This window comes from Meriones unguiculatus, chromosome 7, assembly GCF_030254825.1.
Source record: "Meriones unguiculatus strain TT.TT164.6M chromosome 7, Bangor_MerUng_6.1, whole genome shotgun sequence".
NCBI classification, from domain to species: Eukaryota; Metazoa; Chordata; class Mammalia; order Rodentia; family Muridae; genus Meriones; species Meriones unguiculatus.
Genome location: NC_083355.1, coordinates 115,266,812 through 115,285,684, shown reverse-complemented (window position 1 = coordinate 115,285,684; position 18,873 = coordinate 115,266,812). Strand labels below are relative to the sequence as shown.

Sequence of the window (18,873 nt, the reverse complement as noted above, 5' to 3'; positions counted from 1 at the left end):
TTGGAAGGCATCTTAGACCATGTGTCTAGGGACTAATCTTAGGAACAGAGCCAGAAAATGTTGTTACTTACTGGCAGAGTTATCCAAGGTAAACTGGGATACAGCTGATCAAATGAAGACAAGGACAACACAGGCTGGGCCGAGACCGGGAAAGGACTGAGGACCCTGAGTGCTGAGAGCTGTGGAGTACAACTGGAACATCTCTTCAGACGGCGCTTCAGTTCTCACACAAGCACCCCTACCCTGGCATTGACCTCATGTTCGCCTGTCACTTCCTGCAATCGGAGGACCTAGAACAGATCTGTTTGGGGCGATCACTGGTTTCCATGCTGCAGACTTGATTTCGAGAGCAGTTCCCAATCACTTTCATGGGTGTTTTTCAAAGGGCTGCACTTTTCTGTGTGATCAGCACTGACAGGAATGCTAAACTGTCTAAAATATGCCAGCATTTTCTTGTAGTGTGATCTGAGTATATGATTTATAAGTTATTTTACTTACACAGTGAGATGGTGCGGTGCCTCCTACCCTCATGACCTAAGGTAGGTGGCAGAAGGAAAAGAAATGACTCAAGTGCCCTCTAACTTCTATACACACAGCATGACCCTTACACTGAGTCCTCTACGAGGCAGTGTCATGTTTGTCACCCATGGACTTGGGACTTGGAAGGCTGAAAGAGCAAGACGGCTTCTAGCTCGAGATAATAATCTAAGCTACACTGAGTTCCAGGCTAGCCGCGGCTTGTCAACACAGAAACCAACAAAGCAAAACAGGAAAGAAGAAAAGCGCGAGTCTAGCATCCTGTGTTGCACCTACCAAAGGCTAGGAGTCTAGAGGCCTAACAGGCAGCAGCAGAAGCAGGTGGCTTCCCACGAACTTGGGCTTGCGTGGCTGTGAATTCTGCAGTGGCATCACCCTGCTGCAGCCACAACTGTTAAAAATTCGGCCAACCCAGCAAAGCCCTGCCCTCCTTCCACATGCCCCCAGTTTAATGGAATCATTTGGAGAAGTGGTGCAGACACCTGGTGGCTTAGTCTCATAAAGCCTTCAGGGCCCAGCTGTGTGAGTCTTCAAGCGCTAAGAAGGGCCCTTCTGCTCGGACATTCAGGCTTTGTCTCTAAGTGTCTCCTGCAGCAGCTCCAGGTGAGCGAGGAATTCAAGCTGAGCACAAAGATGCACACGTGTGGATGAAACCCCGAAGTCGTGCTCATGTCTGCCCCACCTCCGACACGGAGCTGCTGCAGGAGCTGTGGAAACTTTCGGTGTGCGCACTCGGCTTTCAAGGGCAGTGGGTGGACTATCAGCCATAAGGAAAAGGCCATTTGCCTACCCCAGAATCTCCATGCCTCGGCAGTTCCCACACTCTTTTGGACTGTGAGGACTGGCCCAGACCCAAGAATTATCAAATAAGACATGTTTCTAACAGTCAGCCTTACACAGGGATCAAGGAACATGATATACCAAGAATGAAATAATTCTGTAACTAACCAATGAATGAGGCCAAAACAAAAATCACACAAAATTTAAGTTAAAAAAGATAAACAAATAGTATATTCAAGATAATTTTAATATTAATATCTTTGTGAATTAGAAATATCACTCTTAAATGATGAAAATTACTAGTGAAGTAACTATTTCTCCCATTTCAGAATTACATTATTTACACATATAATACAGACTGATTGCATTGGAAACAACAGTATAAAATAAATGTTAACAGATAAGAAGGCGCCTCCACTCCACACTGTGGTGGCTGGGCGTCCGCTACCCTAGTCAACGTCATTTTCTATTAGCATTAAACTATTTTAAGTGCAAACAACTTTTTTAAATCTATGATTGCAGCATCTGTCTTTCTGAATCACGTGTTTAGGTCAGAAGGTGGCAGCCATCTTCGTGAGTGTGTCCGCGGCTGCTAATGACCACCTGAAGTATAAAGTAGATCAGTGCAAAACCAGAGCCAAGTGCTATTTATAACAGCTGAATTAAGGTCTCTTGTCCAAGAAACGATTTACTTTACACTATGTATATATGTGTGTGTGTGTATATATATATATATATATATATATTATATGGGATTTAGTTACATTGAATTTTAGAGTAAAAAGCAAGAAAACTCCATTTCTCATTTTTTACTGCAGCCCCAGCAGACTGACTTAAAAATGGAAACAACTCTTTGGGTTAGCAGCTCCACACAGCCCTGCAGGCCGGGCTGCCTGCCGCCTGCTTGTGGCTCCAGCGCAGCTCCTGGCTCCGGTGTCGTCTGTCACTCCCTCAGTCCACTCGTGTCGGGGGAGTCTGGGAGCAGCACTGCAGCTGCTACACTACAGTCCCACCTGGAGAACTGGCCTGGTTTGGGGATGACAACAAGCCCTGCAAACAAAGCAGTTTACATTAATCCAGCAAGACACAGGGCAGCGCGGAGCCCGGCTCACCCTTCGCCAGCATTCTCACGGGCTCACATGCCTTTCTAAGGGCTGGAAGCCAGGCCTAGCACACTCCCCGGTCCACCTAGCTAACACCTCTCAGAGCACTGTACCGGGCCTGAGCGAGTTTCTGCAGCTCCTGCCTCACTCAACACCAGTTAGAGGAAGGTGGAGCGGTTTTCCGAGGGCACCCCAGCCTTTAGGACAGTGTGACTCAGACACTGGCTTCAGACAGGGTCACCGGCTCCACCTCACGTTTGTCAGGTTCAGAGCAAGGTGGTCCTCTTTTTGAGGTGCACTTTCCTCCTGGGGTGTGCCTGCTTGTCGAGGGCGCTGAGGCAGCACCCCTAGCTCTGGCCGACCTCCGTGACCATGTCCTGCAGCTGCAGTAGGGAAGGGGAGGAGGCTCTAGCACACTGTCTACCACAGCAAGCCCAAGAGCGCCTATCCAGAGGGAAGGTGAGCTTGGGTGAGCTGCCGGTGCCCTGAGGGCTGCCCTCAGAGCCAAGGGAGTGCCTTCCTTAGCACTGGCTACTGGCTGAGGGCGGTCACATCAGATTGGCACTCACTTCTCAGGAATCTGAAGGTTACAGTAGAACTAAAACCTGGGCTCCACAGAATCAAACATCCCTTAGCTGTCCCAAAGAATCATGTACATGAATATCATTTACTAATGACAACATTTAACGCTAAGTAAACACTGCTACGTTTTCACAGACCTTCAGTGCAGACAGTGGTTAATGTCCTCAGCTTCACCCACCTTGTTGGAGGGAGCTAGGAACCAGCTGGCCCACCGCAAGGCATTTGGCTTGTAGTATTTTTTGTTGGTGGTGGTGGTTTTATTTTGTTGTTGTTCGAGACAGGGTTTTTCTGTGTCCTGGACTTACTCGCTTTGTAGACCAGGCTGGCCTCAAACTCAACGCAATTTAACCTGCCTCTGCCTACCTGAGTGCTGGGACTAAAGGCCTGCGCCACCATGCCCGACCTGGCCTGTAATTTCTGACCTCAGAGCTGAAATCTACTTATTGGTCTAGATAAAACCAACAGGCAAGAACAGATGGACTACGGCGGCTTCCCCTGCTCTGCATCTGTGGGAGCTCTTATCCTCTCAGATCCCTGTTCAGACAGTGCAGCAAAGAGCCACACTCCTCACCCCTTGCAAACCCAAGCCAGTGAGGGAGGGCTGAGGCAAGCAAGCACAGGGCACAACAGCACACATGCAGCAGCCTCCTCGGCATCTCTGTGCCCAGGCAGCACTGCAGACAGGGGTGGCCTGCCTTGTTACTCTGGGTACTGCGTCTGGCCATGGCCAGCCACAGAGGAGATGCACAATCTTCAAACAGTAATTACGATTTAAAAACCAGGTGGAGCAAACTTTAACTCAACATATCCAGGGTATAATCAGAATGCTGACTTTTCTTTCTAAAGCCAAGTGTATGAAAGCCACTGAGGTGCGGTTCTTGCAGCAGAGCACGTTTCAGCTTGGCCAGGCCCCATCTTTGGTCCTCTGTGGCCAGGTGACTGAGAACTGCCACGGAGTCAAGTCTGTCGATCCATCTATCTCCCTTGTTTGATGTGCCCACTCTGGTGGCCTCTGCAGTCCTTTCCTTACAATTCTGAGGATGAGGAGTTTCCAAACACGGGCAACCCGGACTCCAGGCTGCTAGTAACAATGGATGCACACTGCTTTCACTTAATCTGTCTTGTTAAGTCACCCCTCTGTGGGCCGCAGACCACCACAACTGCCGGCCCCAAGGCAAATGCTCATGGTCCTGTCTGTGGTCAAGAGCCAAGGAGAGCTAGTCCTTAAGGACTCACCACCGTGTGCACCGTCCTGGCCACTAAGCCAAGATGAACTAACTTCCGTCTCCTGAAGCAACAGGTTCCATCTACCATCCTTCCAACTTGTGTAATTCCCATGCAAATGTTAGGGACTCAGGTTCTGGTCGTAGGGGTTCACTTCTGCAATGTCAGCCTGGCCGTGTCTGGGGTCCTCCACCAGGTAGAGGAGCAGCTCAAACAAGGACCAATGGATCTGGCCTCCGGGTTGCTGGCCCTGTGGCCACAGGTTTCTGAGGCCACTGGCTTGCTGGGGCCCTAGGCTGGCAGGAACCCAGCATGCTCAGGTGTTTCACATTCCTGGAAGAGGGTGTGAAACCAGCACAGGCCAGAAACTGAAAAATGTGTGGAAGAGGAAAGGCCTCGGCAGGGTCAGACTGGGTCAGCACCTGCCCGGCAGAAGCACGCAGGGAAGACTGCCTAGCTTTGTCACTAGACCTTAGAAGAGTGACCCCAAACACTTGCTTACTGAGAGATGCAGCTCTGCATAATGAACAGCGGGGGGCACAGGGGCGTGGGGATGACATTCAAAAAAAAATGTGCAGCTGGGTGTGGTGGTACAGGCCTCTAATCCCAGCACCAGAGAGGTGGAGGCAGGAGGATCAAGTCCTCAGGGTCACCCTCAGGCTGCCAGCCAGGGCTCTAGGAGACCCTGTATGAAAACTCAGTACCCCTAAAGAAAGACAATGTAAAATATACTCTTGAGGGGTACAGTTGAGTTCTATCAAGCTCCACCTGTCACCATCAGCCCATGCTTAAAGCATGGAGGCTCTGCAGCCCCCGCACCCAACTCCCTCAGGGGAGGGGGGGAGGTGGAGACATTTCTGTTTTACTTCAGCAACCCGATTCCTTCGACTGCGGGCAGATGAGTCAAGATTAGGACCTGGGCTCAGACCCAGCACACAGGACGAACACCTGTGTGCCTGCCGGCCGTGCGCACCAGAATCAGCATAGTACCTACAGGCACCACAAAATCAAGCAAGAGGTCTCTCCAGCAGAGAATCTGAACAATGTCCCCTAGCCCCTGGATAGAAACAACTCTTGAACCTAACAGTTAGTGAGCTCTTCTGGTCTCACCAAAGTTGTCAACATTGCTGGATATCTCATTTCAAAATTACACAACAAAATACTTCAGGTCTGGGTTTGGGTTGGATTCTAATTTACAAGGCTAATAGAATTAAGCCTTATTCTACCAGGATATACAAGGAAAACAATGACTTAAAAGCCACTAAAATCAAAGAACATTTTTTTCCTTCCCTGGTGGATGCTTGCTGAGATGGAGTATAATTAGCTAGATGCTGTATTATTCAAGGTTGAACAGGTCCTGTATTTCTCATGGGCCCACACCAGCCTCCAACTCTGAGCTGTGGGAAGGCTGCCCTTTGCGGATCTGAGTCCAGCAGCTTTGGGGCGTGAAGGAAACCTTGTAGGGTAAGGTGCAGAAGCTGGGGCTGCATGGCAAGCCGCCTCTCACCCACCTCGCTGCTCAAAGCCATCAGTCCCTCAGCTCCAAACAAAGTAACACAGACCAGCCAGGCAGACTGAGCCCCTCCACACACACCCCAAGAGCTGTGGGAAAGGTACCCAGTGTATTCTACACTGTCTGAGCTTAGAGAGACAGCTGGCCCTGAGGCCCCTATGTCACGCCAGTCGCTGCACTCAGGTGGAGGGCAATGCCTCTTCAGAAGGGCACAGACAGTACCATCCAACACCTACACATGCTCCTAGCCCTCGGTGTGTTCTTATGTCTGAGCTTAAGAATCCACCCTCTTATTATGTACATCTATAGAAAGACCAGAGAAAACCTGGTCAGAAAGCCACAGTTCTGTGGAAGGGGCACGGAAAAGGTCGGAGTACCCAGACTCAGTGAGATGGGGTTAGGAAGCTCACAGTGTCTGTGTCCAGCAGCCTGGGACCTGGCTCTTGCTGGGTTGTGGGCCTTGTCACTTGGCCAGCCTTAACTTATCACTGACAGGCCACATTGAAGGTGACACAGAGGGGCTACACAACCTGGTCTCCTCTGATGAAAAAGGGGAGACAGACATCTAGAGAAGGATCGAGAAACAGAAGGTTCAAGTAGCTGAAAGCTTCTCAGAGGTTGTACACTAATAGAAATATTTGCCAGCTAAGGCCCTTATCCTGTGGCCTGCTGGACCTTGAGGTCTGCCTCAGAGGAAAAGATGGTCCTAAATCCAGCTCATCCAAGAGCCCACCCTAAAGGAGAGGCTGGTTGCAGAGGTGCAGCCCCACCTGAGACAGAACTGCTGCTACAGACCCACTAACTAAAATGCAGTAGCCCCACATGGAGGGACAAGGGTGACATAACTATTTTTCTCCAAAAAATCAAATTATGGTTTTCTTTAAACAACATTGAAAATGCTGTTAACCTATCTTTTAGGACTTCAAAGCTATTTAGTGCTTAAAACAAAACAAAACAAAACAAAAAACCCATGCTGCTCTCGTGGCAGGAGGTTAGGAGGTCACTTTGAGCTACAGGTTTGAACATCTCTCCTGCTTTGCAGCACTCACAGCCAACCCAACCTGTACCCATTAAGCCACGCAGTAAGGAAACACCCTGGCTCTGTCTATGAGGGCTGAGAGGCAGAGCATAGGGCTGGCAGAGCACCAGCCTGGAGGAGAGGCAGCTAAGCAATAGACCGGTGTCTCAGGAAACGAGCTGACAGGTGAGTGGGAGCACCATGGGCCTGAGGAGGGGCAACCTGGGCCAGCTCACTCTTACCTTGTCATTCTGGCAGGGCCCTGTAGGTTTACACTCCCCATCTGTAGTTCTCGCATGGAAGCATTTGGAGCCAGAGGTGACCAGTACAGTTGTTCACTGAGCAACAGTGCTCAGAGCAGGGCAATCTGCATGGCGGATCCTCCCAGCCCAGTGGAGCAGAAGCTCAGCAGGGTGAGGTGGGAAGCTGGCTGAGAGGAAAGAGCTCCTACAGAGGCCCGCAGTGCCCTCGGCCCGCTAGGCTGGCTAGGTGGCTGCAGAGCCAGCTGGTGGCCCAGCTACCTCCCTAGAGTTAGCATTCACATCACACTGAAACCTTTTTGCATGCAGAGTGCCAGTGCCTCTTTCAGAGCAGCCTCTCGTGTTCAGTCAGCATTCCATGTAGTAAACTGACTGAGGCGCACAGTCGGGAGAGTCTCCCAAGGTTATTTTACAAACATTAACAAGGTTCTTAATTTTACAGCACTTAACAGCTTTTCTTTTTTGGCTCACTGAGATTCTTTTTCATAAAGCTGAAATGTGAAAATGACTATTGAAAATTATCTACATTTGCAATGCATTCACACGTTTATTCAATGTCAATATACAGAGGACAGCCTCCAGTACTTCAGAATGTCAAGTATGTGGTAAGTCTTTTGCTGTGACAGTGACAAGGGAACAGCTAAAAACAAAGCAATGAAACAGAAACATGGTTCTTAGAATTATGAAGTAACAATACTGATATTCAAGCTTCATTAGTTATTGCAACATTAGGAGCTCAGTTTCCTGGCATTTCACAGCAGGAGGGCTCTTCATGAAATTTATTCAAGTTGTGAAGAGAGCAGATGAAAATGTAAGAAAGGAATACATGTTTTACCTTGACTTTCACTGGAGAGAAATACCCATACAACTTTATACAAAGTCACCTCATAACAATCTTTAAAACCCACGTACACATAAGTTAAAATGCAGGATTTTCACACTTTTAACTCAATAGTCAGGAATTGAACCATGACATAAGGATAATGTAACAATTGCAGCATGAATGAAAAACTCGGCATCGGTGGGGACAGTTGCTCCATGAGAAGAGCGTGCTCTTACAATTGAACCTGGGATCTGAGTCTCAAAGTAACAGTTGAATACAAGTGCTTTTCCACAACGAGCCACAGGCTTCACCAATGCCACACTGACATCTCCTCTCCCTTGGACAGACACCACATAGCACTTTGATGAGCACCTTGTTAACCTAAGTCAGGTTGTGGTGGTCAGTCAGCCCAAGGCAAACAGCATGCTCTGACAGAAACAGGGCCTGGTGGGTGTGGTAGCTCCCCATGCTTTTCCAGGAGAGTGGGCAGTTCAGCCTTAGGAACCAAACTGCAACCAGAGGCTCTGACTTCAAATCAGTATCAGGCCTGCCCAGAGAAGCACATGGGGCTCCATGGGTCAGGGAGGGGACCTCAAGAGTGGGCACACATGCCTCAGTAGTACAACTGGCCCTGAACCAAGAGGCGTAAGGGGCCATGGACTCTTTCAGCCATGACTGCCACAGCACAGCCCACATTCAAGATCAGCCACTGGAAAAGCCACCACTCAACTCTGCTCCTAGTCTCCGCAGATAGACAGTTTGACAGTGACATTTGGGTTTCCACAGCATCCTTTTCTGGCCCTCTGTGTCTTGTGTCTTGCTCCTCCTCACACTTTGAGCTTGCTCAATAAAGACATCTCCCTCCAGCAAGAGTGAGAGGACCTTGCATACAGGTACACACATGTGCTAAGGCAGGCTCACTAATTTTAGCACAAATTGAGATTGTTAGGACTTATTAAAAATTCGGAATGCATCACAGGACATGGAGGGGCGGGGAGGGGCGGGGAGGGGCGACCGTGCTGTAGGCAGTTTAAGACAAACGCTGGAGGTGACTACTGGCCACCACCTGGGGTGTGTGTGGGTACACATCCACAGAAGCTGGAGTGCTGCAGCCCTTGTCACACCTAATTCAGAATGACACACTGAGGCTTCTTTTCCTCTCCACCTCTGGACCTTTCTAACGGCACTCTCCCTTCACCCTGCCCTTTCCCAAACTCAATCATCACAACAGAAAAACTTAATGCTCTTTACCCTGTGTGGGTTCATTCGGAGTCCACAGTTCCTGGATGCGGGTGCTGCCCAACCTCTCTGGGCATTGCTTTTAAAAGAAGGGCACGGCTTCTAAGCCTCTGCAGAGGGCTGGGATGTGGCTCAGAAGTGCAGTGTCTGCCTGCAAGCGCTGAGTCCTTTGGCTCAATCCCTGGCACCACATGCACAGAAGGAGAAAGGTGAGGAAGGGCTCGGGGGCTGATTCACCATAGCTCCAGGGCAGCCGGCTTCTGGTGGCCTGTGGTGGGTGAGCAGGACAGGCAGCAGCCTCCACCTGTCCAGCGGTGCCCTCACCGGACCCCGGCAGGACTCTGGGCTACACCATATAGACTAGACATCTGCCTGTAACAGCCTCTTCTTGCCAAAAGCTGTTTTATTTCAGGGCTAGCTACTAAAGACATTCTTGCTCATGAAAAGGCTCTGGGAGATTCTGATGAGGAAGCTCAAAGTTTGTTGAGAACACTAAAAACGTGCCCCAAATTTCTCTGGGTGGCTACTGTGGAAGCACAACGGTTCTCTCCCGAATTCTTTGGCGATTAGGAACCACCATGACACACTGCTACAATCCCATGACACCCCAGCACCTCTGCTTGCAGGGCACAGGGAGGAAGGGAGTCCCCACCCTCCAGAACCCTCTTCTGGAGCTGCCGCACCTTTAGTTCTGGTCTTGGAGAACACCTTGCACTCTGTCCTCCTGCCTGCAGAACTGCTCTGCCGGCTGTCAAAGAAAGGGGGGCAGGAGTCAGTCAGGGGGGCAGAGTGGGCCTGGAACAGCATCGGCCTGCATGCAGGGGCCAGCTTGGGCCAGGCCATGCAGTTAAAACAGCCCTCTAGAGCTGACCTGGGCTCTTCCCAGCCCTGAACCTGGCAGGGGAGCCAGGAGGGCAAGAGACACCGCAAGGGCCCAAACAGGGTTCCAGTTAAACATTAAGGACCCAACACTTAGCAGAAGTTGGAAGAGATTATGATCAAACACCAAATCACAAATTGTGTCATTATTATGGGGAAGCAGACAAGAATGCATCGGTCTTCATCTTTTTTTTTTTTTCCTTCAAAGGAAACAATAGCATCCACCCTTGTTCTGCCCCGCCCCATTCCCACCAGCAAGTGACTTAAGTCACCAAGTCAGCACCCTAGCAATTCCCCTTGCTCCCAGCAGATGGGCTGGGAATGTGTAAGCGTCCATGACCTGTGCTGAGTCCACAAGTGTACATGCAATGGGCCCCTGCCAGAGAAGACACCCTCAAACGGAGAGATCACCGTAAGCGTCACCAAAACCCTTACTTACCTGTGACTGGCCACTCTGTATTCAGGCCAGACACAAAGTGTTGAATTTGGAAACTGCATACTCAATGTCTCGGAAGCATTTGAAAGTGAATTTTGGAAACTGCACATGGAGTGTTCATTTCTAACCTGGCCATAGGGCAGCTCAGTTTGACCTCTGAAGTCCAAAAGTCTACATGGCAGCAGCCTTTGCTGCCTCAGATCAGCTGACCCTACAAACAAAGGAGCGTTGTCTGAGGCAGATGGGGCGTGAGCACCCTTGTGACGAGCTGCTCAGGGACACGGAAGGCCTGGCCCCCGGGTCAGATCTCATGGGCAGCACATTGCTGTGGCTGTCACATTAAACAGCAGCCCCTTTTGAGAAGGAGCAGGGGAGGCACAGGGCACGGACCCAGCCATGAACACGTTGGCCTAGCTTTCTGGAGAGGGAAGCCAGGTAGCTGGCTACTGTCTGCCAGAGTCTCGACACTGCGGAGACACACAAGCCTTGCCAAGTCTTCGTCATTGAGCCATAGTCACTGCTCAGCCAATACAAATGATCACTGTTGCTGTATTTAGTTACAAATGCGCACAAGACCAAAAAATAATCCTAAATATTCTAAATAAATTAACAAATAACTATCATTTTGACACAAAATACCCAGTTCAAAGAATTATCTCCCACTGTGAAAACCAGAGTTTGAAAAGAAATTCCTTGAGCAGCTGAGCAGGAAGGACAGCGCAGTTTCCCCACCTTTCTGGCCACAGGGGCAGTCCACACAGCATTGCTCCTGAGGGGACACAAGCCAACGGAGGGATGGCACTCGGGGCGCTGTCTCCAAGAGTCCTCCTGGACTCATGGCTACCATACAAAAAGGAAAGGGTGTGTGTGTGTGTGTGTGTGTGTGTGTGTGTGTATCTGTCTGTCTGTCTGTCTGTCTGTGCGTGTGAACCTGTGCCTTGGTGCTTTCTCTCTGGGGAACTGAGCCCACCCAAGCGCCATGTCAGGAGGAATCCTGCAGCCTGGACACCTAACAGTCCACACAAGGCACACCAAGGGGCCTTTCCTTGACTCCCAGCCACACCTTCCTAACCCAAACAAAGCACACCACCCCACAATAGAGCAAAACAGATACAACCTCCTTTCCTTTGTTGGGGAAAAACCAACCATAAGCTCTGTGAGTCTAGCACACAAGTCTTAGCTGATGTGGCAGGGCCCTTCTGAAAGCCGAGGTGTCCTTGGCCACAGCATCTCAACTGCCCAGGCTCTGGGATGAAATTTTAGTGCACAATTTCAATCAGAGTTCTACAAACTGCTTCTTTGAAAAAAGATGTTTATTAAACAATTTTAATTGTCATAAAATGACTAAAATGGGTTTTAAAAATTAAGGCTCTTCTCTTTCTGTGGATTGCCAGACAATGTAAAAATAATATCAATCAACCCTGATGAACGCTTTGTTTCTAAGTTAAATTTCATAGATTCCTAAACATTTTATGATTTAAGATAAAAAGTTGGACTATAAATAATAATTAGTGGCCATCTGTACTGAACATACACTGACCAGGTGTACGACAATCTAGCTGAGTCGTTACATAAAAATATCCCAGTTAAAGCATGAATTTTGACTTTAGCATTTTAATGTCATTATTTCTGCACACTCCCATGATTTCCCTACAACTGGACTAGTCTGACACAGGAACGCTAACTTCGGGACTCTGCACTCCCAGAGGGATGACTGGCGTGGCTGGCGATTAGTCTGATTATATATTTTTAAATGCTCTAAGGTGAATTATCAAATGATTCAGAATTACATGGCATGCAGTATCCAAAATTATGGCTCTGATGCATTTAGATTTACATTAAGAAGTGTCATTCACATTCATTGTACATCCCACCCCTCCCACAAGAAAAAAATCACTACCTAGTTAAGTTCTAGATCTGGTGCAGCATTAAGGATTAAAACTTACCACTTTACCAGGCCTTGCCCATGTGCAAATAAATCCCTCCTGACAAGCAGTGACTATACAGTCTTCAAGAAAAACCAATACAGTCAGTCTTTCATGAGCTATCTTTTTACAGATCAGCGGCTCTAACAAGGGAACATCTTCCATCCTCGGACACAGGGATGTTCCCAGAGTTTTAGCAGGGTCCGTTTTGGCTTTAGTAACTAGATTCAGTTTGTCACTGCTCTTGCTGGAAATGTGTCCCATACTATGATTTCGTTTATGGTCTTTCTCGTGGTGTCTCTCCTTCCGGTCATGTAGCGACAGAGTTGCAAACTTGCTGACTCCAGAGGCTATGGCCCCGTCCATGACGCTGCTTTTGCTACCAGCATTGGAGACTGCTGAATGTGGAAGGCTATTGGACCGTGGCAATGGAGGGGGAACAGAGTTTCCAGGCGTAGTGACACTGTTCCCATTGCTTCCGGCAGGCGGACTTGTGGCATTCATAACATTTGTATGTGTCCTTGCTCTTGAGAGGGGTTGGTGGGGGAAAAGGATGTCTTCTGTAAGGTCCCATAAACATAGCTGTGTGTCCTGGCCCACGGAACCAAACCGATACGTAACACTTACAGGGCGGCTGTCTGTAGAGTTCCGTTTGGACAGCCTAGACTGTGTACTGTTCGCGCGATCTCTGCCAAAATGAAGAAGGTCCTGGAAGTCCTCGTCACTGCCACTAAACTCCATAGGGTCACTTTCTTCTACGCTAGTAGTATAGGGATCAAATGCTACAACACTGACCCAGGATCTGTGCCCATGGCCTCTAGCTATTACTCGGCAGTCTAGAAAGGACCAGACTGTCACCAAGTCGTCCTCTCCACCTGTCACAAGGTACTTGCCATCTGGGCTCCAGCACACACACAGCAAGCCCCCAAAGTAGCTTTTCATTGTACCGTGCAGCTCCACTGAGTCAAAGTTGAACACGCGCAGAAACCCGTCCTGGCTCACACACGCTAAGAACTTGCCATCTGGGGAGAAAGCAAACTCGTTGAGGGCCCCCTCGCCAACCGTCCACTTAAGGAGAGGGTTCCTCGTGGATTTGCTCTTGCAAGTGTGCACGGCAAAGCTCTCTCCCTGCTTCAGGAGCTGGTAGTGGGGGGCTGTGGTGCCACAAGTGTGCTCCACATTATATAAGTACATGTTCCCACTTGAATGGGCTACTAGGAAAAGGCTTTCCGAACCAGGAACCCATTTGACACAGGTTACGCGTGACTTGTCTATTAGTCTCTGTGAAGACAAAGGAGAACAAGTTATCACAACGGAGCAGTTAAGGTCTACTTTTCCAGAAAAGAAAACAAAGAAAAATCGTCTGCTTCTCGGCAAGAAGACAAGAAATCCATCCAGGCACTCCACATTTATCCTGTGTCAGCCAGGCCAGCAGAGAGCATGTGGCCCCATTCTAGGATTGCACTTGGGTGCCGGGCCACTGCCTTTTCCTGAGGGTGTCAGTCGTTCGTTTGATAAATAGCTGCCAGGTCCCAGTGTGGGCGGCTTCCTCTCTACGAGGACTCCCAGGACAAGTTTCAGTCCTCACAGCCTTCTCTGCCTTTGGCGCTGCAGGCCACGGCTGACTACACTGCCCCTTTTGTGGCTGTTCCTGGGCAGGGAGTCACCTGCAGCCTGTGACCAGCAGAACACAGGAAGTGAAAACATACTTCCTGGGCAGGCAGGGTGCACTCACACCACACACTGGCCTGGGGGGTATCTTAACCCACGTCTCCTCCAGTTCTCTCTGGACCGAGGTGGTGCTGGGGTGGGGGTCTGCGCTCCAGCGCTTTCATGCTGCTCCATGCTCACGTCTGTCCACTGGCCTAACTGCCTCTTTAACTACTTGTGTCAGTGTCTTGTCTTTCAGACCAAATGGATAAAGCAAGACATGAGCGCCAATCAGACAGGAAGAAGAGGGGAGGGGTGCCCTTCCCTGTGCAGACCCCACTATGGGCCTTGCCGGGGCTCACGTCCTCCACAGGCTGTACTCTTCAAGTTATATACCAGAAATCACAAGTTCCTACTCCTGCCTCAGAACTCCTTCTGGCAAATACTTCTGTTACACTACACTCTTCACCTGGACAGCCCCAAGGGTGTAAGCACCACCACTTTACCTAACTGGTTGGGGTGCCCCAACATGAAGCTCCGAGAGCAATCAGGGCACACTGGTATGGACCTGGGCGACAGCCATCTGCCCAACTGGTCTGGTGGCCATGTATCAGCAACAGGTGGGTCTTCCATAGGAAATGATAGAAATGAAATGGTGTAGCCTGCCTGGGGATCTGGGTTTCATATACAGCACTGGCAACAACAACAGAAGTAACAATAACAAAGGACAGGACAGAAAAGCAGTGCAAGTTCACTGCCTAAAAATTAGACCTTGCAAGAAATGGACTGCTAACAAATTACTGACAGGGAAACACGGACGCCTCAATGGCTCACAGCACGGATGCCGGGAGCTTCAAGTTCTTGGATTTGGGCAAAGAGCACCAGCTACCACTGCTCACTGGCACAGAAAAACATGACTGGCACCTTAGACCAGTAAGTACTGCCCTTGGGGACACTGTCACTGACTCTCATTTCCTGCTTGGTGACCTAGCAAAGGCCTTATGCTAAGGTCAGCTGCCTAAACGCAAAGCACGGTTCTGCAGGATTTCCATTAGACCATCATACTTTCTTAGCAGATCAGGTAATTCTCACAGCTAGATCACAGCCTCTGGAGGAGGGGTGTTAGGAGATGACAGAAATGAAGAGACCCCCAGCCTTCATGGGAGCTGGAAGGCTCAGTGCTAAGGGCTCCATGTCCGAGTCCAGGCTGCCCCAGCGCTCCCTCCCTCTGAGCACAGGGACATGACTATGGCAGGTGGCCATGTTCTAGGGGTGTCCTGTCAAGGGCTTTACCAGGTAACTCAGGGTTGAGCCAGACTGCTGGCTGATCCTAGTCCAGTTTTTCCCAATCACTATTACTGCATTACATGTGGAAAATTTCAAAGTCATGAAAGCTTCTAGCAGAACGATTAGGAGTAAATTTTTACCTACAACAGAAAAATTCCACTGGAACTCAAAAAATGTAATCCTGGCAGTAAAGAAAGTGCTGCTGTGCGGTGGTGAAGTACAGACAGCAGCAAGAGCACGCTCAGTGTAGCTGCTCCCGTGGTGAGCAGACACAGCGCAGAGCGGTCTCCCTCACTCAGTGACAGGGCACTACAACCACCCTCAGCCAATTAGTGCTGGAGCCGACAGAGAAGCTGCACACGTGCACGACTACCACAGCGCAGAGGCCTTCCGTGACCCTCTGGCCCTGGGTGCTGGGCTCATCAGTGTGAGCAATGACAGACCAAACCCCAAAGGAGTGTGGCCTAGCAAGAGGCAAGCCTCACTTCCAACCTGAGGAACTATTCTGGGTGCCAGGCATTGGCAGGAGGCTTTACACCCACTCTCTAATGCTCCAAACAACCCGTCAACAGTCAAGGCACTCATAATTCATGTGCAGGCGATGGCAGAAAGCCTCACTTGGACTCTCTCCCGCACTCAGAAGCTGCTGCCTCCCGGTCCCTGGGATTACCTCATCTATCCAGAATGCCTGCCTGTATCAACGGCCAGACCGAGAGCGAGCATCAGCTCTCACCTCTGCTTTCCCGGGCAATGATGCAGCTGGATTTCAGAAAGTCTTCTCTGAAGTTACAAGAACTGAATCACACGGACAGAGAGCTGGAGCTAGAAGGCCCCCACTATTCAGTATTGATGTGGGGATGAACGCCCTCGAGTCCCAGGCAGTTTCCACAAGTATAGGAAGTACACATACAGGTCAAAGGGATACAAGCTTTGTAAGCTTTTTGGAGGTACAGCCTAACTGCCTCCCATGGACACTGTAACAAATTAGTCCACCAGGGCCAATTTTCCCTATTAGAAAGTATGGCCCATGAAGAAACAGAAGTTCAAAGGTCACCTAACTTATCTGAAGTTGTATCCATTCACATACTCACTCAGCACTGAACGCACCCCATGTCACAATTCACACAGTGTCAAAACTGCCACCTCTTTCTACATGATAGACACGTGATGATGAAAATACCTGTAGAGGGCTGAGAGATGGCTCAGAGGTTAAGAGCACTGGCTGCTCTTCCAGATGTCATGAGTTCAATTCCCAGCAACCACATGGTGGCTCACAACTATCTAAAATGAAATCTGGTGCTCTCTTCTGGCGTGCAGGTGTACATGCAAACACACATTGTATATATAATAAATAAATAAATCTTAAAAAAAAAAAAAGAAAGAAAGAAAGAAAAAGAAAATACCTGTAGAAAAAGTGCTCCAGGAAAGGAAAACAAAGTGCTAGAAATGGGATATCCTAGCCATGTCAGTCTCCCAGAGGACAGTGAAGAAAAGCCTCTTAACCTGGTAGAAGCCAGTGGGCAAGGCTGGGAGGCTGGCACAGAGCTCGCTGAGAAGACATGGGAACAGCTCTGAGGGAACAAATTCAGGAGCTCAGGAGCCCATGACAGTAGCACGGTACTCCTGAGAGGCTCCAAAACAGGCAGCCGTCCCCTGGCCTGTGCACACATAGCAAGGCCTGAAAAGAGCAGCCCGACATGGCCATTGGCAAAGCTTCCCTCAACAGAGTGGCAGTCTAGCTCAGATGTCACAGCCCAGTGGGAAACACAAGCCCTTTACCAGAGAACCGCGCCCAATTGTTCTACGTTATTACTAGTTTGAGTGTAATAAAGAGAACAGAAAGTGTCCTTGCCTATCATAAAAAAAAAAAAACCCAAAACACCTGAACTATTTTTTATTCAATAAACACAAGAATAAAATTTACACAGAAGGTGGGCACGGTGGCTAGCTTATATAGGGAGCACCAGGCCAGGTAGGAATACATGGTAAGACTGTCTCAAAAACAAAACAAAATAAAATTTTACACAGCTCAGCCTCTACACCAAAAAGGTTACATTATTATTTCACAAAACATCTGCCGAAAAAAAAAAAAGACAGATTCCTGTTTGTGAGCCAGTGCTAAGCGGGAGGGTCCTGTTAGTGAGCCAGAACTTCTTCATTGGTTCTGAGCTCTCACTGGGGCAAACCCTCATCTAGATAAGCATTTTGAAAAGATACCCACCAAAACCCTATTCCTGTAAGTAGCCTGCAAAGATGTGGGCAGGGGGAGGCAGGAGCAAAGGGCCAAGGCCCTCACAGAGCAGTCAGAGACATGGAAAGGCTGGAGCACCTGGAACAGAACTGTGAGCTGACACGCAGGGCTGTGAAGCCCTCGGGTAGGGCCAAGCTATGGCCCTGGAGGCCTCTACTGTCCCTTCCATGTTACTGGCCTCAAGAGAGACGCTGTGAACACAAAGTACACACTGGGTTCCACAGCTGTGGCATGGAAAGAAGGCTGTCAATGACCTTATTCCTTGTTTTTACAGTGAATGGTGACCTTATTCCTTGTTTTTATATTGGGGTGTGAGATAAAACAGAAAGTATTCGTGAGATTAATTTCGCCTGACTCTCACCCTGTGAAGATGGGAGTGCACGCTGCAGCCCGCTCACTTCCCTCGGGGCATCGAAGGCTCTGCAAAGGCAAGTGGCAGAGCAGAGAGGAAACCCCTAGCAGAAACAACAGAATGGAAGGTCAAGTGGCCAATACCCTGGTCAGGAGGCCATGAGCAGAGGCTTTCAAGCTGGGCAGGGTGCTGTGCCAGGCCTAGTAAAGGGAGTGTGGTAGCAGGAGTATGGGTGGGCACAGGACAGGGAGACAAGCACATAAAAACCCTAAGTTCAGCCCAGGAGACAGCTGAAAAGGTCAGTCTGCAGCCACTGAAAATGAGCAGAAAAGTCGAGTAGGGCAATATGGAGAGCAGCACAAACCCGTGACATCCTAGGATGGCCTAGGGAGCGGAGCAGCAAGGAGGAGTGTACAACTCTGGGAAAGTCTACCCGGAGGGCGCACAGCAAGGCCATCTTGTCATTTTCACTATGGTGAGCACAGGGCTCTCCATGAAAGAGCCAGCTGCAAAAAGACCCAGAGCCGGTCTCTAGAGCCACTCAGGCCCACACCACCACAGAACCCCAACATTGTGTGCCCAGGTCGGGGTTCAGGTGTGGAGCTGCAGGCTCTAGAGTCCACATGGGTCCTGAACACTCAGCCAGAGTTCATGTTCTTCCTACCCCCAGAGACCATCAGCAAGGCCACTTCAGAGAGTAACTCAAGGGAAAATCACACGAAATAAGAACAAGCATCTGCCCACTGCATTTGCAGGAGAGTCTCTGCGTCCATTATACTAGTTAGAAGGGAACAAGAAAACAAATCTGCAGCCATATCCAGTGTCAATGACAAATTAATGTGAACTGACACTTTCTGAAGCATTTTATTTTTATTTTTCTTACTTCTACCAACAACATAAGCAGAAAGAATATTTGGAGGTGGGTTTGCATTTTATGACAAAGATATTAATTTATAATAAAAATACTAAATTTAAAAAACAACAGCTGTTAGAAAAGCCATAATATAAGAACAT

General features: G+C 49.3%; 2 protein-coding genes across 25 annotated transcripts in view; one reads left to right on the top strand and one right to left on the bottom strand.

Moving 5' to 3' along the window:
• The window catches only part of Mok (MOK protein kinase), a 44,221-nt gene extending 35,953 nt beyond the window's left edge, over nucleotides 1-8,268 (top strand). For 13 of the 15 annotated variants that reach the window (XM_060388185.1, XM_060388186.1, XM_021645033.2 and 10 more), the window contains one exon: nucleotides 78-98. The gene's annotated coding sequence lies outside the window, so the exon portion shown is untranslated. Of the gene's footprint in view, nucleotides 1-77 lie in introns of all 15 variants that reach the window. The other 2 variants (XM_060388188.1, XM_060388189.1) reach the window with 1 other exon arrangement.
• The window catches only part of Wdr20 (WD repeat domain 20), a 67,686-nt gene continuing 50,359 nt past the window's right edge, over nucleotides 1,547-18,873 (bottom strand). For 5 of the 10 annotated variants that reach the window (XM_021645028.2, XM_021645026.2, XM_060388181.1 and 2 more), the window contains 3 exons: nucleotides 12,341-13,600; nucleotides 9,763-9,827; nucleotides 1,547-2,367 (listed from right to left, as the gene is read on the bottom strand). In XM_021645028.2, the coding sequence (XP_021500703.1) occupies nucleotides 9,765-9,827; nucleotides 12,341-13,600 (1,323 nt within the window). In that variant the 3' untranslated portion in view covers nucleotides 1,547-2,367; nucleotides 9,763-9,764. The remainder of the gene's footprint in view (nucleotides 2,368-9,762; nucleotides 9,828-12,340; nucleotides 13,601-18,873) is intronic. The other 5 variants (XR_009593143.1, XM_021645031.2, XM_021645030.2 and 2 more) reach the window with 2 other exon arrangements.